Source organism: Mastigoproctus giganteus, chromosome 10, assembly GCF_048544385.1.
Source record: "Mastigoproctus giganteus isolate SK-2022 chromosome 10, ASM4854438v1, whole genome shotgun sequence".
NCBI lineage: Eukaryota > Metazoa > Arthropoda > Arachnida > Uropygi > Thelyphonidae > Mastigoproctus > Mastigoproctus giganteus.
In genome coordinates, this window is record NC_143584.1 from 194,307,767 (window position 1) to 194,335,338 (window position 27,572).

The window sequence follows — 27,572 nt, forward strand, 5'->3', positions numbered from 1 at the left end:
CAAGGAAAATAAGCCTTGCAGGTCATCCCATTTTGCATTCTTGTAATGCCAAACAACACGAGGTTGGGAATAGCCAAGAGATAAAGGTTCCATTGGAGAAGAGACAATCACCAAGTTGTGGTCTGAAGTGCCTAAAGGACCCCTCACTTTGACCGTGTACTTAGAAGGGTTGTTTGTGAGAAAGGGATCAAGCGTATTGGCTGTATGATTAAGATTTGTCCGCTATTCTTGTAGGTAAATGAACAATCTGTGCTAGGTCATTAGTAATTGCAAAAGCCTCAGCATCTCGACCTGCTGGGTCGGTGTGACTAGAAAACGGAAGCTAGCTGGAGTTGTGAACATTAAAATCACCAAGGAAAATTACCTCACTGTTAGGAAAGTTGGACTGGAGAAAGTCAAGTTGCAAAGAGAGGAAGTCAAAGAGCTCCAAGTGATTAGTGGAGTTGGGAGAACGGTAGAGACAACAGATGAATTTGACACAATGAGGTTTTTGTGTCACAATGAGATTTTAAGCCAGAGAAGATCAAAGAGAGGAGATTCCAAATTGCCAAGTCTCTGACAGGGAATATCAGAACGGATATATGCACAAGTACCACCTTTGAGGCGAAAGGAATCATACATCGAATAATTTGGGCATCTGAGATGAGCAGTAGTTGAATCAACCAATAACTGAGATTCTGTCATAAAAAGTACATGGGGTTTGGCAGACTGCAAGTGGAAATGGACATCGTTGAGATTAGAATTGAGACAACATATATTTGTGAAATGAATTAGGAAGTGCTTGGGAGGTTTAGAACTTTTTGCAGATAAGCTTGCTCTATTAGTTTGACAATTCATGGTGTATTCAATAGTAAGAATAAGTGGGTTGGACATACTGTATGAAGTAATGAAATTTTTGGATATGGCGTATACATGGTAAGAATATACCCAGATCCTTGACATAACGTGGCCTCGACAATGCCCCCCCCCCCACATACACACTACTCGGACTCCCTCCAGTCACTATCTGGCAGAGTAGAGGTAGCAAGATTATACACTAGCTGATCCGGAAGCCGCCTAGAGAGTTACCAATAGGTTTGGTCCGGTGTACTAACTAGCAGCCGGACTGCAAACACCGTTTTACAGATGTACCATCGAAATGTAAGGAATATTGGCTCTCGCCACAACGTTCATCATAACCTCAAAAGTCATCAATCATACTGCATGATGGAAGAGATAGGGGTTGACAGGAACTTAGCTCTAGAGACTAAACATGGGTTCCACCACTTCAAGCCTCCAATAAGCAAAGTGGCGGTATTTCACCGGTTGATGAGAGTCATCTACCACCCAGTACTGCCTGGTAACATAGAGGGGCAGCGTTCCTCCATGTGGTGTGGGCGCCACACCTCGACCCCTGCTTACGTTGGTTCACACCTGGGTGGTCACCCACCATGTACTTGTGCAAGGAGGTTATACCCAGGATTATTTCCTCACTTAACCTTTCTAGAATTAGTGTATAATGCAAGTACCATATATGTATACCTGTTTGTGCTCTTAGTAATCTAAGTCCATATATTTGCTTGTCACATAAGGACCTCTAGCCGTCACATCTTATAATTGCTACATCTTGCTTTCTTTGGCCTCTTAGACTTTCATAATTTTTTTTTTCCAAAACTGTTTCTTTCCAATGGGTACAGTCTTCTTCGATTGCAACTCCTCTTTCATCAGAAAGAAATTTTTTGAGCAAGCCATGGCACTCTTTAAATTTGTCCAACCAACCAGAATTGGCTTGCAATGTTTTGTGTCCCAGAAAAGATGCCTCCATAGCCTTTTCTTTTATTAATAGCCCTGATATCGGCATGTTTCGGTCTCAAATCAACTTCATCCACTTAAAATCTGCTTCATCTACATCTTCCAAATGCATAATTTCGCACATTGCCGAGTGGATCACGTTTCCTGAAACAGTTGAGAATCGAAACAGGGTTTTTCAGAATGGTTGACATACTGGCAGGGACATCAAATTTGAAGGTGATTTTTTTTTTTTTTTAATGACACAATCTACACTACTAAGCACTTCCACTTTTTCACACTACACTCAAGGATTTCCTGTTAAACACTAAGGTTACTTGCACAGCAGTTAAAACAAAGCTGAAATTAGGGACCACTTGTAGTTACCATGTAAACAAACAGGTGAAAGTATGGATGACTCATTTCTTGAAAACAGATGAATTTCCGAGATAAAGGAAAATCAGTCTCCTAATTCTCTAATAGGATACTTACGGTAGGAAATAGGTTGACCAGAGTCAATGCCCGCGTCGGGAATATGCCTTAATCTTTGCATAGGAATTCTCGGCATAGTAGTGTATAAGTTGTATAGGTTTTATTTCTTTTCAGCCATTACTGATCCACTGCTGGGCAAAAGCCTATCCCAAACTTTTCCATCTTTTTCTATCCTGCACAGTGGTTGGCCAGTTTCCTCCAGCAGGGTTTTACAGGCACCATTAAATTGTAAAATGTTTTAGCTCTTAATTCGTGGAATTAAAGCCTTTAGCTATTAAAAGCTAAAGGAATTAATGCTTAATCTTTTTAGCTCTTAATTCATGCTTTCTACAACATCAGCTTTACTGCCTAAAGGCCAGAGGTGCAAACAATGCTTACCCAAGTCTCTCAAAATCAGTTCATTATGTGAAATTTTCTTCGTTTTACAGTAACTATTTGATATAACGACCAAGGGGAAATAAAAAAAAAAAGTTTGCTACATAGAAAATTTCACTATATGGAAGGAAGTTTATTAAAGAGTCCGACTGTGTGTGTGTGTGTGTGTGTGTGTGTGTGCGTGCACGCACACACACAAATTTGTTTATAAGAATTATTTTATGAATAATTTAACAGTATGTTATTAATAATTAATTAATGGTTTATGGACCAGGGACACTGCCAAAATTAAGTAAAATGAACCCAACAACCATAATGGATACATACGTTTGTAGGTAGGCAGGAATACATAAAGGGCTAACATAACTGAAATTGTAACTACGGGGAACAAGGAAGGAACAGAAGGTAATAAGAAGTAAATTAGAAGTACTAAATACTGAGTATCCTATGAGTTCAATGCCTTTTTCAAGGGCCAGCCGCCGAAATCAAAGGAAAGAACAGCAATTCAGCTTAATTTAAATAAATTAAAATTACAAATGTATATTAGTGGTAGGAATTAAACACTTGAAGTAGTACGTACCAGTATAGCAAGGAATAACAAGCTTACAAAGTAGAGGTAGATAGTCGCTAAACTTTGCTTAGACAAGAAAAGTGTGTTAAAGTAGAAAAGGAGCATCTCGATATTGTGTTGGGTAAACTAATGGCTCATGAGAAATAAAAATATACAGAATGGTAGAAAAGTGTAAAGAATACAGAAGAAGACAAACAGGTCGTGCTCGAGGGTAGTTCACGGTTGCTATTCCCATTCTCAAAGTAGGACCCTGAACATAGTTCAGGGAGTATACTTAGTGTTGAAGTCACTTATGTATGGTATATAAAATAAAAGTAAAAAAAGTAAAATGCAGCCATTATCAACCCACTGCAGGATGAAAGCCTCCTCAACAATTCATGCTGAGGGAAATGGACCATAATCTGCCATGCTGGTACAGTGCGGGTTGGCAGATCGACCGTATTCAGCAGTCAGGGGCTTGAACCCCGGTCTACTCAAAGAGCGTGTGCTACTGCACTTCCGCTCCTGCCCACTCGGCTACGGAGGCCGCCATAGTAAAAATAAAATAAGAATAAAAAATTAAGTAATACAAATTAAAATACTCCTTGGTTAGCCAATCGGTGGGTAAAAGTTTTCTAAGTTGTAAGACACCAAAGAGGCTAGGAGTACAGACTATACAATATGTACAAGCCTAGCCAGCTATAGAATATTAGTTAGCCATGATATTGATATCAATTGTGTAGTTGGTTAACTTTATGTTTGATAATAAGAAGTGTTTTTGATATGGCCTACATTTATTACCACATCAAAAAAGCACTACTTATTATCAAACATAAAAAGTTAACCAACTACACAATTGATATCAATAATATCATGGCTACCTAATATTATGTAGCTGCTAGGCTTGTACATATTGTATAGTCTATATTCCTAACTGCTTTGGTAACTTATAACTTAGAAAACTTGTACCCACCGGTTGACTAACCAAGGAGTATTTTAATTTATTTTAACTATTTTTATTCTTATTTTATTTTTACTACTTCATATTTTGCTGTGCTATACAATTTAAGTAGAAAACAAATCCAATGGTGGATATTCAAAGGTAGAGTAGTAAGTTACCACTACTTGTGTATACAATAAAGTAACTTTAATACTTGAAATATTCAAGACTCAAAGGAATTTTTGCATTTATCTACATATGTTATAATCCATATCTGAAAACAAAATAGGAAATGTCAACAAAGACTCAACAAGTGTATTATAAAAGAAGAGTGTATTATAAGTAATTTCATGAAGGGTTGTTAAAACATATCAAATGAATACATGAGAAAAGTGAAAACTGAACAGTATAAACTTAGTGAGTAAAGAAACAAAGTAATCATTCTGAAGAAAATAATTACATCAGAAATCATGTATAGTTATTACTTACCAAGTAGTGGAATTGTACCAAATTATATTACAATTTTACAAATACCATTAGAACTGACCAGTTCGTAAATGTGAGTACAGTGGTCTCCGACAGTTTTTAAATTCTGTACAGTGGGATCAACTGACGATGTTACCAACAGTAAATTCTAAGTGGGAAGCATTCAAGGAATTAATCGTGGATGCTACTAAAATTTTCATACCTATTAAGAAATATTGTTCAAGGTTTAGGCCTAAATGGTTATCTAATGAACTAATGAGATTCGTAACAGAGAAGAAAAATGCATGGGATGCATATAAATTATCAAGCGACTCAGAAGCCTATGGCAGATATAAGCTAGTCTGTAATCAGGTCACAAAGGAGGTTAGGCAGGCGAAGGCAGATTACGAGAAATCCTTGGCAAAAGATGCTAAGAAAAACAGCAAGGATTTCTTTACTTATATAAACTCTAAAAGGAAGGGGATGAATCTGATTGGTCCACTTGACATCGATGGTTCGACTGTTGATGATCCTACTCAGATAGCAAACAAACTGAATGAGTATTTTGCATCTACATTCACACATGAGGAATTATTAAGGTTTTAAAATGGCAGAAGGTTATCAAATTGTAGCAGGATACTTAATGATTTTATAATAACTGAAAGCAAAGTGGAGGAGAAATTGTTGAAGTTAAACATAAGAAAAGCACCTGGGGTGGATGGGATCTATCCAGTTATATTAAAGGAGGCGGCAAAGCAACTAAGCAAACCCTTAGCCATAATTATGAGAGCATCCTTGGATTCAGGGGAGGTCCCCACGGACTGGAGATGTGCAAATGTATCCCCAATTCACAAAGGGGGATCGAAAGGTGACACGAGTAATTACAGACCAGTTAGTTTCACTTCTGTTCCGGGTAAAATAATGGAGTCACTGGTTAAAGATGCATTGCAGGATCATCTAGACAAGACTGCAGCAATAATTCAGACAGAGCATGGGTTTGTTAAGGGAAAGTCTTGTCTGACAAATTTGATAGGATATTATGATGTGGTTACAAAGGAAGTGGATGCAAAAAATAATTTTGATATCATATATTTGGATTTCAGGAAAGCTTTTGACACTGTTGCGCATGGAAGACTATTAGCAAAATAATAAGAGGAGTTTACCTCAATATAGTACGTAGAACACTTCCGTATGATGCCCTCCAGAAATTAAAACGGAAAAAAAGAAAAAAACCGACAACTTACCGGTACATTAGAGTAAAATATAAATAATTAAATAATCAATTTAACACAATTCAAATCAATTTAAAACAATTAAAAATCAAATTAACGCAATAAAAGAATCTAACGAAAATATTCAAAACGATTCTTGTCGATTTCGTCGATTTTTTCATTTTAATTTCTGGGGGGTATCATACGGAAGTGTTCTACGTACTATATTGAGGTAACCTCCTCTTATTATTTTGCTAATATTGTTGTCAACGTGGAACATATTGAGTGGTGCAGCTCTGATTCATACTATCTAATGGAAGACTATTGTACAAATTGGAGCAGAATGGTATTAAGGGTAAGTTGCTACAATGGATAAAAGGATGGTTAAGTGGGAGAAGACAGAGGGTGGTAATCAATGGGTGCTGCTCTTCGTGGACTAATGTTATTAGTGGAGTCCCACAGGGTTCGGTGTTAGGTCCACTGTTGTTTTGTATATTTATCAATGATATTGATGAAGGTATATCAGGCTTAATGTCAAAGTTTGCAGATGATACAAAGGTTGGCAGGGTTGTTAATGACAGTAATGGCAGTGTGCTACTGTAACAGGATCTAGATAATTTGGGCAGATGGGCTAAGAAGTGGCAACTGAAGTTTAACCTTGACAAATGCAAAGTACTGCATATGGGTAGAAGTAACCACAGAGAAACGTACCAACTGTGTGGTACTACACTTAAGGTTTGTTTGTTTGTTATTTGGTTTTTAGGAGCATTAGCAACTAAGGCCATATTGCTCCGAGATATGTGGTGATCATTCCCTGACCTTTCCGCATCCTCCGTATTTGGTGGTGACGGGCTCGAACCCCGGTCTAATCAAGAAGAGTGTGCTACGCACTGCTGCTCCTTCCCACCTGGCTACGGAGGCGCCTTAACACTTAAGGTGGTAGAAAATGAAAAAGACCTGGGAGTAATTGTGCAGTCAGATATGAAGTTTTCTGAGCAATGCAGACAGGGTGCCAGGGCAGGTCATGGGGTTTTGTCAATGATATTTAGGAATTTTGCTAGCAGGGAGAAGGAGGTGATTGTCCCTCTGTATAAGGCAATGGTCAGGCCACGCCTTGAGTACTGCGTACAGGTCTGGAGGCCTCATTTTAGGAAGGATGTAGATTTACTTGAGCATGTACAGAGAAGGGCAACAAGATTGGTGAGGGGAATGAAGGGATCCTCATACCAAGAGAGGCTTAAGTTCAGCAAATTGCAGTGGCTGGAGACTAGGCACCTGTGCAATGATCTGATTGAGGTATATAAGGCCTTGAATGGGTTGAGCACGCTGAATTCTGATGGGATCCTTCCACTTGTTCAGATTACGAAACTAAGGGGGCATAAATTCAAATTAAGAAAAGACAGAGGTAGAATAGATGTGCGGAAATTTGCCTTTAGCCAGCGAGTGGTTAATTGCTGGAACAAAACTTCCATCTGTCGTTGTGGAAGTTGACAGGTTAAATAAATTTAAGGAGGAACTGGACAGGCATTTGGAGGGAATGGTGTGATTTTTTTATTTTATTTTTTTTATTATTTATTTTATTATTTATTTTTTTTTTTTGGCTGATGCTGCATAAGCTCATACAGTTGCTTTCTTGCATCACATGCCACTACTACTACTACAATAAATTATAACTGAATTTATTTCTGATCAAATGGGAAACTATACTGAAACAATATTTTATAAAATAGATAGGGATGTTATTGTTGATTAGCTTATTGTAAAGTAGTTGTAGAGCTTTGGTGAACAGTAACTGGTTACTATGTATATTAGCCAATATGATAGTTTGAGTACAAATTATACTTTTTATGTATTTTGTTGGAAATATTGGAATGCCAGTTGGTAAGGTAAATGACAAAGTTAAATTTATTTCTTTTATCATATGGCAGTGAAGCATTGCTAAGAGTAATATTGAGGTCAAGGAAGTTGGCTGTGCTATTAGTAGAGTTTTCTTTATTTAAAGTTCAATGGGATAAATTGCTCTGGCTATACGTTTGAAGTTTGTATTTAAAACTAGGATGTCATCTACATATCTGAAAGCTGAAAGGTTATAATTAGGATTGTTTGTGGTGTATAGTTCTTCATAACAGTGTAAAAATAGGTTGGATACTAAGCTAGAAATTTGGGAACCCATGAGAACACCAATGGTTTGTTTATAAGTAAGTTTGCCATCGAAGATATAGTTCTTAAGTAACAAATTTACATAATTGTTCCATGTATTATCACATTTAATTTATCCTTGTATCTGTGATAAAGTTGTTTTAGCACAAAAATCAGTAGGTTATGTGGGATTGAAGTGAAGAAGTTGGTGAAATCAAAAGTTTCTATGCTGGTTATGGTAATATTAAATTTGAAGGTGTTAATGACAGCTTTTCCAATATTTTATCTTAATTCATAACTTTTAGGATATTAACATTCTTTCACCTTTTATGTATCTACTATACTTCTTTTTCCACTATCCTTACCCTTCTAGTCACTGGCACGTTATGTAATTTTCATATCCATCTATGCACACTTTATCTAATATATTTATTCATACATACGTGTGTGTGTTAAACCAGCAAAGTTTTTATACCATTTGAAAAATCAAATGAACTTTACAATAATTTTTAATATTTTGATTATTGAAATCTCTTGATTACTAATCATTCAATTATGCCCATCACTAGGTATGGCATGCAATTTAAATAATGAGAATGAAAAGTGAGTGGAAAAGCTAGTGGTGGGGAAAACAAAAAGAACAAGAAAAATCCCTCTTGCTATTTCGTAAATAGCAAGAAAGAGAAAAGGAAAAGGAGATGGTTATGGGGGAGGACAAAATAGAAAGGAGAGATACCACATGTCAGACTTTGATGGAGCACAACTATGTTGAGACTACAGACCAGTTATTTGCTCACTGGATGCAATAACATATAATGAATGCAGCAAATATTTTATAGCTCCATATTTGTATTGCAGGTCCCAATATTAATCAAAACACATGAATCCACACACCCTGCATGCATATATCTTTCACCACAACTCATCACAAAACTCAGTAAAATCTGACTACAGCACATCGCTGCAAGCCCCTGGCGTCTTAATTTCTTTCCTTGTTTTGTACTCCTGCCTCTTCATTCTCCTTCCTCCATTTCTTTCTCCCTCTCTCTTTGCAAATAAATATTTCTAGGTTTCTCCCCCCCCCCCATTCTTTAGATGAAGGCTCACATTGCCATTGTGCTATTTAACTGCATGCCATGACACAAAGCTGATAAAGAAATGCCATTCCAAAAGCAACTTGCCTGTTTTTATTAGCCAAAGTTTTATTACTTTTTTTTAATGCTACTGTTTTCAGTAACAATTGTTACTATCCTGTTTCATCAGTTTAAAATAATATTTTTTCTGTCTATCTGTTATAGTCTTTTTCAATTTCAGTTGCTTCAAGAATTTATATTTTTATATTTTTCACTTTACATGATGTCCTGGAATATGAAAACTTAAGCTATAAGAATACTTGTATAGCACATAAGCCAGCAACATTACAGTGAGAACGTTAAACAAGCATCTGGAAAACTTTTGGGCATCTGCTATAACCACAAAGTGCTCGATTAAATCACATGCTAAGTTGTTCTAGGATTAAACATTTTTCCCACAGCAAAGCGTGCTGTTGTTATTTGGTTTTTAGGAGCATTAGCAACTAAGGCCATATTGCTCCGGGGATATGCGGTGGTCATTCCCTGACCTTCCTGCATCCTCCGTATTTGGTGGTCACGGGCTCGAATCTGGTCTAATCAAGAAGCGCGTGCTACGCACTGCTGCTCCTGCCCGCCTGGTTACAGAGGCACCGGCAAAGCGTGCAAAATCCAAATAGAGACATGAGTGGGTATGAAATTTAAAAAAAAAAAACTTCATTCCAATTTTTAAAAATGGAATGAAGAGGTTTGTATTGTAATGAAGAGAAGAGACAGAAAAGGTTTGTACTATTGTTTAGAAAAACAATTTTATTAGTACACACAAAAATCAGTGGGATGCTCTTTTTTTTTTTTTGTTTAAATTTAGCACGAAGAGTATATGCTACATATTCTTTTATTCATAAATTACATCCAATCACAGGCCACTTAGCAAGTCTGTGGAATAAAAAATGCAAATAAATCTCAGGGTGAATTCTACATCTCTAACCCCACACAAACTAGTATTAGAAAAAGACACCTTCCAAGCTAAGTACTTCAGAGAATGACTGACTCCTTTTCAAACAAGTGTAAAGTTCTGAAGCCACTAACATCAGAAAGTTTAAAATGTTGATCCTGTATAAAATTATTTATGCAATTGTAAAATTGAATTTTTAATTTTAATACCATACATTTAAGTTTCTGGTTTGAGCTTAAGTAAATTGATATTTTCTTACAGAAATATTTCCATGGCATAACTGCCAACTTCTGACTTTCAAAAATCTGGAAATCAAGTAGCAGGAGAAAAATAGATTCTTTAGCCAACACAGGTAAATAAAGTTTTACAAAAAAACAGGAGTTCTTTGCGAAAAACAGCCAATATTTTTAAAGTTACACTGCACTAGACATTGAGTATGACTGATAACACATTTTATATTAAAATACAGACAGGGCAGTTTACCAGTGCAGTATACTTTCAAATATTAGCTTACCTAAGATTTTTCTGTCTATGGATTCTGTTTGGATTTGATTTTTTAGTAGAAATCAAATGATTTTGACTGCTCCAAGAAAGGTATTATTGCAGACTTTGCTATATTAAAAACGTTGAGTACAACATTATAGGACCCTGCTGTCTAGATTAAGCTATGAAGAACACTTCAAAAGCACCCCCAGAAAGATGTTCTGAACTCAGTTTCTGTTTTTCTCACCTGGCTGAATATTCTCTCCAGATCAGCACACTATGAATAATTGTTAAAATGCCAAAATTCCAAAAGATAATTTGTTATAATTTCAGCTTCTTTGTGCATGTTTCAGTTACCCAACCAAGGACCACTGTGTATAAATTCCTTTCTTCCATTATTACGGAAGAAGAATTAACAAAACTGACACTGCAAAATATCAATTTTGTTTAGTGATATTGGGAATTACTGGAATTTTTTTTTTTTGGGAAACTGATTCATTTCAATTTGACTATTAAAAAAAAAAAAAAAAAAAAATTCTCCAAGTCAGTTTATATTGAACTTAGAGCTTCCAAAAACCACTCGCCATCTATAAGTTCTGTTTAGAGCCAGCAGACATTTAATTACTACATGGAAATGCACTGTGGTTTTATGAATCCACACCACTGGGCAGCCAATTCATTTTAAGCCCACAATCACCAAACAGCTTCTGTTATGAGTGTATTAAATATTTGAAACTGCATCGTATCAGCAAACAAATTGCCTCAATGGCACATTGGTAGAACTGCACTAATTTTTTTTTTTTTTTAACAAAATGTATAAAACACTTAAAGTAATGTTTGTTGTGAATGTTGTGGCACATTACTGATCAGTTCATCCACAACTTGTTCTGATGTTCACAATGTGTTGTCTCTGTAGTCATCTCTAATCGGTCATTTATAATTGTGATTGACAAAAAAATGCAGCTTCATTAATTTATTGGCAAAGGAAAGCTTTTGAATCTAAACATATCTTTAAACTATCAGCAAGTTAGATGGGCTGGTACTACATATATTTATTTCTTTGAAAATAAATCTTTAATGATATTAGTTTAATAAACTAAGTTCTTTTATTAATCTTTGTTTTCTAAATTGAGAGAGGGCAGTATCCCTGAACCTTATTGCATATGTTTCATTGGAAATAAAAAATAAGAATAAAAAAAAAAAAAAAAAAACTGACAGAACAAGGTTTGTGTTAAAAAAAAAAAAAAAAACTGGCCTTAAATTCACATTTAAGCCTTAGCCCAGTTCAAATTTTTGAAATCAGTATCCTATAAAGAAAATACTGTTATTTTGCAAAAATAAATGCTTTGACAGCATTTAAAAGGTTTCACTTTGAAATTAAATTGGAACACAGAAACAGTGTCTACATTTGCAATAGTTTATAAGGTAATACTACGTTTTTCATAAGTGAAGCCATCTCTTGGTATCATGGGTATCTTAAGTTCCAGAAGTTGTTGACCCTTGTCTTAGCCTTAAAAGGCTAAAATCGATGGTGTAAATTAAGTTAATTTAAATAAATGTTATTTGAGAAACAGTAGTTTTATTTACAAATTTTTCGTTACAAGTTTAACTGAAAGATACATCAGAAACACTTTAATAAACAAAAGAATTCGAAAATGTTTATACAGGTATTAGTGAAACAATGAAAAAGTGCACAAGTAACAGTCTAAAATACAAAAGTTAAATTATGCTGAAGCAAGTGCTCTGCAAGCCCTACCCAATAATCAACTCCCTTAATATACTTTAAGCTTATCTATATCTTAGACTAAACACAGTTCTATCAATTTTTTGTGTGGGGAGAGGTGGATCTGAAATAAGAATGCTATATGTGTTGAATTAAAAATAAAACCAGAAAACAATTACTAGAATGCTTTTACAGAGCCAACTTCATGATATGAAACTCGATCAAGAGTGGATTAAACACAATATAACATACACAATAAGGAAGATGATAGAATGCAAGAATAGAAAGAATGCGTATTTCAAAACTAAAAGCCACTGGGGGAACCTTACCCTTGAAATTGTTGAGTGAGGTATTCCATGACCTTGCCCAAGATGAAACTGCCACCAAATCTCTATTCAGTGATGATGCATCATTACAATACTGTCCATGTGGCAAACCTGAAAAGAGTGCACCATCATAAACAGCAGAAAACTAATACAGATTATTTTCCATATAATTTACTCATTAATGAATATTAGAGCCCAAAATCTGACCAGAAGTACAACCACAGAACTGCCAAAGATTAAAAAAAAAAAAAAAAAAAATTAAGAACCAGCAGACAGAGCAATAAATGACAAACTGCACACATAAACCTAAGATGCCACAACTAAAAAGGAAAAAAATAAAATAAATAATAATAATATGATAAAAACAAACTATTCTTTGTTCAGCAGGTAATCAAACTGTCTTCTAACAAAATTTGCAACTTAAGCATTTTCTATATTGAAATTATAAGAGCCAAAACAAATTACACAGTTCTAATCTAGTAAAGCTGAACTGCAACACACTAATTTCTTGGAGAATAAGCATAGAAGTTGGATGGGAGAAGGGGAGGTAAACCATTCTGCTAAGTTTTATGGTCTAAAAAGACAAAATGCATAATGAGAAACAAAATAGAGACTTCCATATACAATTTTGTTTGACATAAAGAGAATTTATGAAGAAACACTGCATTTTTGAAATGAAATATTTTTTCACAACTGAAAGAAGGTTAAATATAGTTAAGTTAAATACTTATAATCTAAAATGCAAATGTACACTGAAGTCACCTAAGGCAATATGCAAAGGTACCTAAATTTTATTGTAAATCCTTTATAAAATTGTAAATTCTTTAAAGGGTAATGGTCAGAAAATGGATGAATAGTGACATTTGAACAAGATGAAAGCCATTTGTTAGTGTGTTAAAGTGGTAGAGGGAAGAGATAATTTAATTGGAGTTTAAGTAAAATAGACCAATGGAGTAACCTGTGAAAGAGGTGGTTATAAGAGCATTAAGTGTCCAACTGCAGATAAACTCCACAAGGGCTGAGACATACAAGCAAAAAAAATTGGTAAGTATCCACTGTTCCTGACCACAGTGTATAATAAATGACTTTATTCCTAGACAGAGAATGATTTTTATTTTATTACAAATTCAAAACAATATTAGCCAATTAAAAATCAGCACAGTTACAGAAGTTAGAACATTTAGCATACAACATTCATTAGAAAATAATCATATAATCAATATATAATGTTTAATAGTCCTTCTAGAACATATCTGGAACCTTCAAAGTTTAGGTGAGAATTCTAGTCATAAATCCAAGCCTGCATTTATAGAAAATAGATTGGTAACACCTTCTACCACACACTTATTTGCAAAAAATAAAATAAAATAAAATAAAAACATGAAGCTACATAGTTTCATGATAAATTCATAAACTTGTCCATAGCAATAGTAACTCAAGACCTGTGGATGACCTGACATTCCAGAATGGTTGCAGTCAACCCATATGAAGGACCCAGGCTAGACCAACGTTTCAAATTAACTTAAATTAACCAACTGACCAAAATTAAATTCAGGGAGGGGGAAATAATTTCATAAACAGTAATTATTCAAATGGAAAAATCTGAACTGACGTTTCTATCCTGATCAGCATTTATTTTCGAAATCATCCCTGGATCTTCAACGTCCATTCCCATACTTTTCAAGCTATACGTTAACATTGGCATATGATGCAAGAAAGCAAGGCAAGCTTACACAGCATGCAAAAAAAAAAAAAAAAAAAAATACTTCCCATTTCACCCATCCATTTGCTCCAAAAGTTTGTCCAATTCCTCCTTGAATTTATTTAAGCTATCAATTTTCACAACAGATAGAAGTTTGTTACAGCAATCAACTACCCGCTGGTTAAATGCAAATTTCCACACATCTATTCTACAACTGTCTTTTTCAATTTGAGTTTATGCCCCATCAGTTTCGTAATCTGAGCAAAAGGAAGAATCCCATCGGCATTGAGCCTGCTCAAACCATTCAAGGCCTTATACACCTCACAGGTGCCTAATCTCTAGATGCTGCAATTTGCAGAACTTAGGCCTTCCTTGGTAAGAGGATCCCTTTGTTCCCATCCTCTGTACTTGTTCTAACAAATCTACATCCTTCCAAAAATGAGGCCTCCAGACCTGTATGCAGTACTCATGGCATGGCCTACCCATTGCCTTATACAAAGGGATAATCACCTTTTCACTACTAACAAAATTCCTATATATCATTGACAAGACCCCATGATTTCCTCTGGCAGTCTCTCTGCCTTCTCAAAAAACTTCATATCTGACTGCACAATTATCCCCAGATCCTTTACATTCTCCACTACCCAAGTGTAGTACCACACAGTTGGCACATTTCTCTGGGGTTACTGCTACCCATATGCAGTACTTTATATTTGTCAATATTAAAGTTCAGTTGCCACTTCTCAGCCCATCTTCCCAATTTTTCTAGATCCTGTTGCAGTAGCATACTGTCATTAACAACCCTGCCAACCTTTATCTGCAAACTTTGACATTAAGCCTGATATACCTTCATCAACATCACTGATGAATATACAAAACAACAAAGGCCCCAACACTGAACCGTGAGGGTTTCCACTGATAACATTTGTCCATGAAGAGCAGTGTCATTGATTACCACTCCTGTCTTCTGCCACTCAACCATCCTTTCATCCACTGCAGCAACTTGCCCTTAACACCATACTGCTCCAATCTGTACAGTAGTCTTCCATGTGCAACAGTATCAAAATCTTTCCCGAAATCCAAGTATATGATATCGAAATTATTTTTTGCATCCAGTTCCTTCATGACCACATCATAGTTTCCAATCAAATTGGTCAGACAAGCCTTCTCCTTAACAAACCCATGCTGTGTGTGAATTATTACTGCAGTCTTGTCTAGATGATCCTGCAGTGCACCTTTAACCAGTGACTCCATTATTTTTTCTGGAACAGAAGTTATACTAACAGGTCTGTAATTACTTATCACTCTTTGATTCCTCTTTGTGAATTGAAGATATATTTGCACATTTCTAGTCCATGGGGACCTCCCCAGAGTTCAGTGATGCTCTCATAATTATGACTAAGGGTTTTTGCTTACTTCCTTTGCCACCAATTTAATATAACTGGATAGATCCCATCCACATACCTTTCTTATATTTAGCTTCAACAATTTCTCCCCTACTTTGCTCTCAGTTATTACAGAATCATTTAGCTCCCTGTTAGAGTAGATGTTGTGGTGGAGTTTAATAACACACTGGCTGCTAGGGCCATATTGTGTCTTTCTAATGGTGAATATGAAATATTAATTTTATTGTAATAACTATATTTTATGATATATTCCTATATGATTTAGGAAAATAAACAGTTTTCCTATTAGGGTCATCTCCAAGAATCTGCAATGACATTAGTGATGACTGTGCATTAGTGGATGATTTAAAGAGGTTTGATCAGATATTTTGAAAGTGGCAACATTCCACTAATAAATGATATTAGTAAAATAATAAGAGGAGTTTACCTTAATATAGTACGTAGAACACTTCCGTATGATACCCTCCAGAAATAAAAACGAAAAAAAACCGACAACTTACCAGTACATTAGAGTAAAATATAAATAATTAAATAGTCAATTTAACAATTCAAATCAATTTTAAACAATTAAAAATCAAATTAACGCAATTAGGAAAATCGTTTTTAATATTTTCGTTAGATTCTTTTAATTGTTTTAATTTGATTTTTAATTGTTTTAAATTGATTTGAATTGTGTTAAATTTACTATTTAATTATTTATATTTTACTCTAATGTACCAGGTAAGTTGTCAATTTTTTCGTTTTTATTTCTGGAGGGTATCATACAGAAGTGTTCTACGTACTATATTGAGGTAAACTCCTCTTATTATTTTACTAATATTATTATCAACGTAGAACATATTGAGTATTACAGCTCTGATTCATATCAACTAATAAATGATGAACAGTCAGATGTACATGACATGATGTGCATAGGAAAGCACGTTCATTCGTTAACACATACAAATAAGTGATGTAAGTATGCCCAATTCTTATTCTTCCTAAAATTGTTTCTTCTCATTGGCTTTCCCAGATGCTGGAGAGCCACAGCTTTGGTTTTATTTGGTATAGTATCCAGTGTTTCCTGGATAACATCTCCAAATTAGTGACCAGCTAATGTAACATGCTTTACAGATAATAGGTTTGCAATCAGTGTATAGAATTTGAAAGGTCTGCAAAACAGTAGTTTCTATTTGCTTGGCTGCAAGGTCTGCTCTTTAATTTCCTGCTATCCCAGAATACATTGGGATCCAGCAGGCTATCATAGTTTGGTTCAACTCATTACAAGCAAATAATTTAGAATGGATGTGTCTTATTATTACAGGATGAGAGGAGCTGGTATTACAGTACTACTTATAGCAAAGACAGCGCTGAGTGAGTCAGTGTATATTAAAGCAGATGAAATTAGAAGTTCAGTAATGTGATCCAGAGCTTAGTTTATAGCATAAACTCGGTAGTGAAGATACTGCATTCTACTGGTAATGAGACAGAAGTGGTGAATGAAGGGAAGATTGCTGCAGCACCTACATGGGTCTCAATTTTTGATCCATCTGTTTGAAAATGGTTAAACATGAACAAGTATCGCACGGAATTTAGAATTGTCAGTGTCAACAGTGAACACAATAATAAAGGAAAAAGACAGAATGCGAGAAGCGATGAAGGGATTGGCACCAATGAAGTCAACTATGAAAACCAAGGCTACAAAAAATACATATCAGTTTTTACTGTACAATTTCTTCCTTTAATGTTTTCTTATGTGTCACTCCAGCAACTTCACCGCTGTCACCAGATAAAGTTTTTAATTGAACTAATTAAAAATATATAACTATTTTTCTTCATTTACCTGAGGATATGTGATTTTTGTAATTTTGGCTTATCACAGATATAGGAGCAATATTTTATTAGTCATTCCCTAGTTACGTAAGTCCTGGAATGTATGTCGGGGACTTAAAGTATTTTTGGATTAACCGGGAAATTGATTATCCAGGATTTTTATTTTACCATCTATTCCGGAAAATCAAGAGTCTACCGTACCATGATGCCAAGTGGTATCGAATGCTTTCTGAATATCTAGGCTGAGCATCACTAGATGCTGTTTCATGACGAAGGTATGCTCGATTCAATTTTTACAAATAAATCGAGGGTAGATATGTTTTTACGAAAGCAATATTGGTGATCAGAAAGATTTTGGGTGTCTAGAATCCAAGTGAGCCTCTTGTGCACCATCCTTTCAAATATTTTGCTTAAACAGCTTGTCAATGATATCGTTTGTAATTCTGAACTAGAGAGGGGTCTTTGCCTGGTTTTGTTATAGCACAAATATAGGAATGGCACCATGACAGAGGATATGTATTTTCTGAATACGATACAGTTAGAGAAGAGTAATAATATGCATAGATCAGCTTCACCTAGATGCTTCAGCATACTGTAGTGAATGCAGTCTGGTCCTGCTGCACTATTTGGAGATTTGCTCAAGGATTTTTTGAGCTCAGCTAGAGTAAATGGCTGGTTATATGGAAGTGAAAACTAGTTGAAAAATTCAATTTATGACATTCTTCATTAGTTTTAATGCACTGAAAGGAGGTCGCACAAGAAGAAGAGGTGGAAATATTATAGAAAGACTGCTAATGCATTTGCAATATCAGTAGGGGAGGATAGGTCCTGCCCATTCCATTGTATTAACTGGAGATTGCAGCGGTATAAATTTCCCGTTGAGAGCTTGTATTTTTTCCCAGATAATTCGAGTGTCAATATTTTTGTTAATAGTTGAGGCAAAGTTAATCCAGGACTCGCGTTTTCTTTTTTCCCAATTTGTCTTGCATTGGCTCTGAGTTTTTTTGTAAACTATTAGGTTGGTGGTAGTTCGGAATTTGCAAAAGTGGTTCCCAAGCACAGTTTTGGTCTCGTTTCACTTTGGAGCATTCTTTATTCCACCACTGATTTTGGTGTACACACCTGCACTGGTTGGATTTTGGAATGGAAATCTCTGCTGCAGATAATATATGGCTGGTATATGATCAGTTACTTCATCAATATGTTGTTGTGCATATTGGTTGTAGGCTCCTCCGTAGCCAGGTGGGAAGGAGCAGCAGTGCGTAGCACATGCTTCTTGATTAGACCAGAGTTCAAGCCCATCACCACCAAATACGGAGGATGCGAAAAGGTCAGGGAATGACCACCGCATATCCCGGAGCAATATGGCCTTAGTTGCTAATGCTCTAAAAAAAAAACAAATAACAAAATATTGGTTGTCAAGTAGGACATAAGTGAAATAGTTTTTCCAGTCTGCTTTGTGAAAATTCAGAAAATTCAGTACAGCCTTTAGGACATGACACAACAACCTGTGTTTGAATTAAACTGATGATAGGAAAATGGTCATTCACACTATAAATAGTGCATTTATTTATTGCAGGCACAATTACAAATTTTTTCACCTTACAGTCATGCAATCAACAAATGACACTCCAAGATAACTTTTGAGTAAACACCCAATAATTCACAGTACAGGCACTTTGAAATTAAGGAAGTTTCCTGAATATCAAAATATTAAGAATATCCTGAATATTAAGAAAATTTCCTGAATATCACATTCAAAGCCTTACCCACCACTTTAAATACCCCAGAGGAGTCACATGGCTAGGAACTGATAGTAGCAAGTTATCCATAGTGTACAATGTCAGAATACATTATCCAGCTCATTATAAACATTACATCCAGTCAGAGGAATTTATGGAGTTTCGGTTATTCACATGGATACTTAGGACATTAAATGCACAATAACTGAGCACCTGATTGAGATACAGCATTATGCAAAAACAATGATGTATGCACTGCATTACATTTCAATTAATTTAACGAAATTTTTTAAAAAAAAATCTTTAATTTTACTTTTCTGTAATTAAAAGAAATTAAACTATCTTGTTACCAATTAACTACTATCTGTATTGTTAGCAGTATGGAATTAAGGGCAAATTGCTGCAATGGATAAAGGGATGGTGAGTGGGAGATGACAGAGTGGTAATAAATGGACGCTGCTCTACATGGCCTAATGTTATTAGTGGAGTCCCCATAATTCAGTGCTGGGGCCTTTGTTGTTTTGTATATTCATCAGTGATGTTGATGAAGGTATATCAGGCTTAATGTCTAGGTTTGCAGATGACACAAAGGTTGGAAGAGTTCTTAATGACAGTAAGCTACTGCAACAGGATCTAGAAAAGTCAGGCAGATGGGCTGAGAAGTGGCAACTGAAGTCTAACATTGACAAATGCAAAGTACTCCATATGGGTGGCAGTAACTCAAGAGAAATGTACTAACTGTGTGGTACTACACTTGGGGAGGTGGAGAATGAATATGACCTGGGGGTAATTGTTCAGTCAGATATGAAGTTCTCTGAGCAGTGCAGACAGGCTGCCAGAGCAGGTCAATGATATAGGAATTTTGCCAACAGAGACAAGGAGGTGATTATCCCTTTGTATAAAGGAATGGTCAGGCCACACCTCGAGTACTGCATACAGGTCTGGAGGTCTCATTTTAGGAAATGATGTGGAGTTGCGAATGAGTACAGAGAAGGGCAACAAGATTGGTGAGAGGAACAAAGGGGTGCTGTTACCAAGAGAGGCTTAAGTTCTACAAGTTGCGGCATATGGAGATGGCACCTACAAAGTGATCTGATTGAGGTGTATAAGGCCTTGAATGGTTTGAGTAGGCTCAATGCTGATGGGATACGTCTGCTTGCTCAGATTCAGAACCTGAGGGGGCACAGATTCAAATTGAGGAAAGACAGTTGTAGTTGATTACTGGAACAGACTATCTGTTGTTGTGGAAGTTGATAGCGTAAATAAAATTTAAGACTGAACGAGAGAAACATTTGGAGTGACTGGATGGGTGAAATGAGGTGTTTTTTTTTTTTGGGGCTGATGCTGTATACGCTTGCTTTCTTGCATCATATGCCTCTGCTAATGCTTAAAAAAAAAAAAAAAGTAATTGTTTTCAATTTACTGTACATGGTTCCCAACATAATATTCATTCCATGTTTGTAATATTTTAATAACGCATGAAATGCAACATTATTTAAGGAAGGTTGTTTTGTTTTTTTTATTTTATTTAAGGCTGGTTAAAACCTTTAAGGGGTTTAGGGGAGGCTGATGCTGTATAAGCTTGCAACATATGCCTCTGCTAATACTAAAGAAAATAAAAAGCTAAATGTTAAAAGTAATTGTTTTCACTTTACTTTACATGGTACCCAACATAATATTCATTTCATGTTTGTAATACTTTAACGCACAAAATGCAACATTATTTAAGGCCAATTTAATATATTAAATATATTATTTAATATATTATTTCTTCCTCTATTTTAAATAGCAGTTGAAAGATTATACATTTAATACTCTGCTATGATTAATATAATAAGAAAATAAATAATTAATGATACATATAATTAATAAACAAAACAGACTTGTGTACAGATGAAGGACAACATATTTCTGAATGTCCACCACCATTTTTGCCCATTTATTCCTTTAATCAGTGCACAGCAACAAACATGTTGCTGTGCACTGATTATAGGAATAAATGGGCAAAATATGATTATAAAGATATCCAAGTGCTTCAGCAACAATACAGTATACAGAGAGCCTGTTACATGTATAAAATAACTGCCATATTTTTTTTACCTCATTTTAATGAAATCTGGGATGGCTTGACAAATCTTTCTTAAACAGCCAAATCAAGTAGTCACACAAGACATAGGACTATGATTGGGAAATCACTATAGAACTGGCAGTGACAATTCACAATGTTTTGTTCGTAGTGAACTACAAAGCAGTATAATGGATGGCATTGATTTAATTGCATCTCATATTGTGACTATCTTCACGATGAGTTACCATGATATTGCACTACCCTGAATAAGTAACGCTTCACTAATAGAAAAGACTATTGTTACTTGGTAACTCATTGTGAAGGTAGTCACAATACGAGATAATTAAATTATGCCATCCATTCAGTGGCCCACTACCCTTCTGCCCGAAACATGAAAAAATTTAATTTGAGTAAAAATGTAAGTTTTTTAGTTATGTTTATGATAAAATTTACTATGTCTATGAACAGTTTTGTTTCTCCCCCCCCCCCACACAAATCATGTTTATTGTTAGCTAGCTGCACAGCACAAGCAAAACTGCAGTGAATAGAGGTGAAATGGTATTAGCACAGCTGGGCATACCAGGGCAATTTTTAAGGATTTGTGACTACAGGGGCCAAAAGTCAAATATGGGCCCACTTATTGGGGATCATTATTATTATTAGCTATATGGTGCTAAAAAGCCTCAGGCTTATGCTGCACCAGCCAAAAAAAAAATTCCCAATTTACCCTGAGAGAAAGAGAGAGAGAGAGAGACAAAAGTAGAAGGGAATCACCAAGGAAAGATATCCGCTGATGATATCCAGCTAGATATCATCAGCTTGGCACACCCAGCTGGGTGTGCCAAGCCCATACTCACCAGATGTGAGCCCCCTGGGGTTTGAGTACAGCCACTCGTCGACTTATGTAAATTGGGTTAAGGGTGGCATTCTGTGGAACTGTAAGTAAGTAGAATTTTATATAAGTCGGAATTTCCCTAAATGCTTATGCGGCACTGGCAACAATGCATGCTGAATTTGACTGAAGCAAAAAAAAAGAAATGTTCGATGAATGTATAAACAGAATTATTCAATTTTTTGATTTCACGTGCAGGAAAAATTACAAAAGTGCTTTGAAATGTATAATAAAAAGATTAAGACAAGTGCCAGTACAAACACCTCAGGAGCACTCTTCTGAATCTTATTTTCCATTCTTATTATTAATAGCTTTCTGTCTCCAATATAGCACCTGAACACTGTTTTGTGGTCACTGTTGATCCTTTAACATATTCTTTTATACGCACATTGTCCTCTAAAATAGCATTCACTGTTGAAACAGAGAGACCTAATTTCCTTGCAACAAATGACAAACTTTGCTCTGCTTCTAACTTCATCATTTTCACCTTTATTTCTAAATTAATTTTTTTCATTTCCAGGTGTCCCGGATTATGCGGGACAGTCCCAGATTTCAGTTGTTTGCTCCGCATTGCAAACTGTCCCGGATTGGACATGTAGCCTCCATACTTAAGGGCAAACATAATGCAAATGATTTGCATTATGTTTGCAAATAATCATTTGCATTATGTTTGCCAGGAACAAATGGTACAATGGAAAGACTTTTTTTGGTAGTATATAAGTTGTGGATGTCAAACAACAACAAAAACTGCTGATCATAGAAACACTGAAAGCAATACTACAAAATAATGGATTAAGAAAAATTCACTCAGCAGAAAAATATTTAATTTCTCTTGTTTTTATTGTTAAAAACAGTGTGTATTTTTATTATTAGTATTATTCCACAGAAAAAAAAAAAAAACTTTTTCACTAAACAAAAATGAAAATTGATTAAAAACATCACCCCTGTAATAACTGGTTTTTTTTTTTTTTGTTTTTCAGTTCATGTCCTTCATGCTGTTCATCATGTAGCATCACACGAGAGGTATCTTTCCTGACTTAAAATATAATATTTCAAAATTTTAATATTTCTTAATATCCTAATTTTATTTGGTCTAAATTCAAAATGAAGACAGACTTGCTCTCAACAAGAGAAAAATCACGATAAGTTAGCATTTGTCTGATTTTTCAAATATTTTAAAATAAATATTTGAAATTCAATCATAAAAGTTGTCTGTCCAACATGAGGGGTACCTATACTGAATTTCAGCCTTTCTGTGAGGCGGGGGGAGAATTATATATATATAGGCTATATTTGTTTTAAGTGTGATATTTTATTTTATAAGTTTAGTTCAAAGAAGTAATAAATGTATTTAATTTATATTTTGTATGTGATTTTTTTTTTTTTTACAAATAAAAGAATAAATTTAAAAAAGTGTGCATATTGTTTCTAGGGGGTTGTAAAATCCCCCCCCCCCAATGTCCTGCATTGGAAGGAATACTAAGGATCTGGCCACTTCACTTGAGTCGCTTTTGTTTCATCATTGTAATATGTAAAAAGGAATGAAGAGAAGATTCTGAAAATTTAATGTTTCTTATATGATTGAAGATTTCAGTAAAGGGGAAACATATTTCACCATAACACCTACCAAAAACCCACAATTCCGGTTATCGGAAATGGAATAAGATAGTTAACTACCCATTTATAATAGATTGCACTAACAGAAAATCCCAATAAACAGCAAAGTGCAAATTGTTTTTATTGCTTTATGGTAGTGACCTCCAGAAATGTGCTTTAGAAAAATATCACAAAGACATTCAAAACTGATTCTTATAACTGAACATATGATAATGATGTAAGTGTAGTGTAGTGCAGCGCATTTTAATTATTTGAATTGGTTTCTTTAAATTTTATTCTATAAATTAACCTACTTATTTTAGGTGACGATGGGCTTACTACTGTCTCCTACCAGACTACGTATCCCTTCCTCTCAGCCAACAGCAGCATTTGTAAACGTGTCGGGCGTGTATTTTACTTTTGCATCCTTTTAGTTAAGTGATTTTTGTGTTGTGCTTATTTGACATAAATTTATATAAAACTAATACAATTTCCACTATAAAAAAATGACCTTTTACAGAGATAAATAGCTTAGTTATATAGAGAAAATTTCAACTTCTGAGGTTTTGGAACAAATTACAAAAAAAAAAAAAAAAATTATGTTATTAGGCTCACATTACCTCTCCCAACCTTCTCCCATAGTAAGGTAGGAGATTCATGATTTTCACTCAACGTGTTATGTTTATATAGACGTATCACAGTATCTCACTAGTGCAGTTTTTATTTATAGTCACTAAGTTCGAGGTGCCAAAAAGGGAAAGCAATTAATAATACTGCTGTTTGTTTCAGTTAGATCCAAATCAAAACTAATGTATCTAAAGGTTGCAATTTCCTTTGTTCTTTACTTTCCCCCCAATCGTTTCACAAATGACTCGTGACATAACTCACATGGTACTGCATATCCATTTTTAAAACAATAACAGATCAGCATTAGTGGTGGTAAAGTATAGGTTATTAAGATTAGGAGTGATGTATTCTGCTAGATAAGGGGTGACAACATAACAGGAGTAAGTGTAATTTTAAATTACTCTATAAGTGTAATTTTAGATTTGTGCTAATATTCAGTGTTATTTAGTTTTTTGTTAGTATTTTTGTTATTTAGTTCAGTATAAAAATTTTATAATTATTTTTCAAATTAACCATGGAGAAAAAGCATAAACGCGGTGCTTTTAAACACAAAATAAAACTTCCTGCTGATGAAGCTCTACCAAAAGAAGTTAAAAAAATTCCAAAATTGACTTCTTATTTCACTCATCCAGAAACAGAATCAAAAAACACCTGAATATGAAGTATCCTCAAGTAGACCATCTCCTTCCACGGAAGAAAATGAAGTTTTCAACATTGAAAGAAACTGAAAATATCAATATCGAAAATCTTAAAAAAGAGAATTACCCCATTGACATTGAAAACTATCCAGAGAATTTAACAGCAGATATAAATACATTTATAATAAAATATGGTTCTTCCAAGCCAAAAGGACCATTTTCGAAAAATAACAAAAATAGATCATTTTCTGCAAAATATTACTCAACCACTAGTAAATCTGGATTAAAAATGAACAAGCAATGGTTGTGCTACTCCAAAAAACTTGATTCCATATATTGCAAGCCATGCTGGGTGTTTTCTGAAACTAGATGTAACTGGACAAAAGACATCAACAATTGGCAAAATTTGTCTACTAAAATTAAGGACCATGAAAACAGCTGTAAGCACACAGAAGCATGCATCACAAAAGAAACATGGAAAAGTAATACAGGACTTGATGGAATTATGGAAGAAAATTTGCATGGAAAAAAGTATTAGAATGGGCAATTAAAATAATCCTAAAATTGTAGAAAAATTCGTTAGCTTTAAGGGGCCATCAAGAAAATTTAAGTGATACCTACGCTAGAATTTTTTTTGTCGGATGTAGTAGTGGCATGTGATGCAAGAAACCAAGTATAAGCTTATGCAGCATCAGCCAAAAAAAAAAAAAAAATTCACACAACCATTCCCACTAAATATTTGTCCAGTTCCACCTTAAATTTATTTAACCTATCAACTTGAACATCGAAAGATGGAAGTTTATTCCAGCAATTAACCACGCACTGGCTAAAGGCAAATTTCCACACATCTATTCTACATTGTCTTTCCTTAATTTGAATTTATGCCCCCTCAGGTTCATAATCTAAACAAGTGGAAGAATCCCATCAGAATTCAGCATGCTCAACCCATTCAAGGCCTTATACGCCTCAATCATATCACCGTGCAGGTACCTAGTCTCCAGCCATGGCAATTTGCAGAACTTAAGCCTCCCTTGGTAAGAGGATCCCTTCATTCCCTTCACCAATCTTGTTGCCCTTCTCTGTACATGCTCAAGCAAATCTACATCCTTCCTAAAATGAGGCCTCCAGACCTGTAGGCAGTACTCAAGGTGTGGCCTGACCATTGCCTTATACAGAGGGACAATCACCTCCTTTTCCCTGCTAGCAAAATTCCTATATATCATTGATAAAACCCCATGACCTGCCCTGGCAGCCTATCTGCATTGCTCAAAAAAACTTCATATCTGACTGCACAATTACTCCCAGGTCTTTTTCATTTTCTAGCACCTTAAGTGTAGTACCACACAGTTGGTACGTTTCTCTCAGGTTACTTCTACCCATATGCAGTACTATACTTTGCATTTGTCAAGGTTAAACTTCAGTTGCCACTTCTCAGCCCATCTGACCAAATTTTCTAGATCCTGTTGCAGTAGCACACTGCCATTACTAACCTTGCCAACCTTTTTATCATCTGCAAACTTCGACACTAAGCCTGATATACCTTCATCAATATCATTGATAAATATACAAAACAACAGTGGACCTGACACTGAACCGTGTGGGACTCCAATAATAACATTAGTTCAAATAGCAGCACCCATTGATTACCACCCTCTCTCTTCTCCCACTCAACCATCCTTTTATCCATTGTAGTAACTTACCCTTAATACCATTCTGCTCCAATCTGTACAGTAGTCTTCCATGCACAACAGTGTCAAAAGCTTTCCTGAAATCCAAGTATATGATATCAAAAATATTTTTCGCATCCAGTTCCTTTGTGTGTTGGCGCCTCCGTAGCCAGGTGGGAAGGAGCAGCAGTGCGAAGCACACGCTTCTTGATTAGACCGGGGTTCGAGCCCGTCACCACCAAATACGGATGATGCGGAAAGGTCAGGAAATGGCCACCGCATATCCCGGAGCAATATGGCCTAAGCTGCTAATGCTCCTAAAAACCAAAAAAAAATAACAACAGTTCCTTTGTAACCACATCATAATATCCTATCAGATTCGTCAGACAAGACTTTCCCTTAACAAACCCATGCTGTGTCTGAATTATTGCTGCAGTATTGTCTAAATGATCTTGCAATGCATCTTTAACCAGTAACTCCTTTATTTAACCCGGAACAGAAGTTAAACTAACTGGTCTGTAATTACTCGTGTCTCCCTTCAATGCCCCTTTGTGAATTGGGGATACATTTGCACTTCTCCAGTCCGTGGGGACCTCCCCTGAATCCAAGGATGTTCTCATAATTATGGCTAAGGGTTTGCTTACTTCCTTTGCCGCCTCCTTTAATATAACTGGATAGATCCCATCCATCGCAGATGCCTTTCTTATGTTTGTTTAACTTCAACAATTTCTCCTCCACTTTGCTCTCAGTTATTAAAAAATCATTAAGCGCCCTGCTAGAATTTAACCTTCTGGCATTTTCAAACCCTCATGTGTGAGGGTTTAATAATTCATGTGTGAATGTAGATGCAAAATACTCGTTCAGTTTGTTTGCTATCTGAGCAGGATCATCAACAGTCGAACCATCAATATCAAGTGGACCAATCA

General features: G+C 35.4%; 1 protein-coding gene across 1 annotated transcript in view; it reads right to left on the minus strand.

Annotated features, from left to right (window-relative positions):
• LOC150079691 (histone lysine acetyltransferase CREBBP-like) overlaps positions 1-27,572 on the minus strand; it is a 487,331-nt gene that overhangs the window by 412,931 nt on the left and 46,828 nt on the right. Inside the window, exon 2 of the mRNA XM_090384101.1 lies at positions 12,500-12,607. Within this exon, the coding sequence (XP_090240227.1) occupies positions 12,500-12,607 (108 nt within the window). The remainder of the gene's footprint in view (positions 1-12,499; positions 12,608-27,572) is intronic.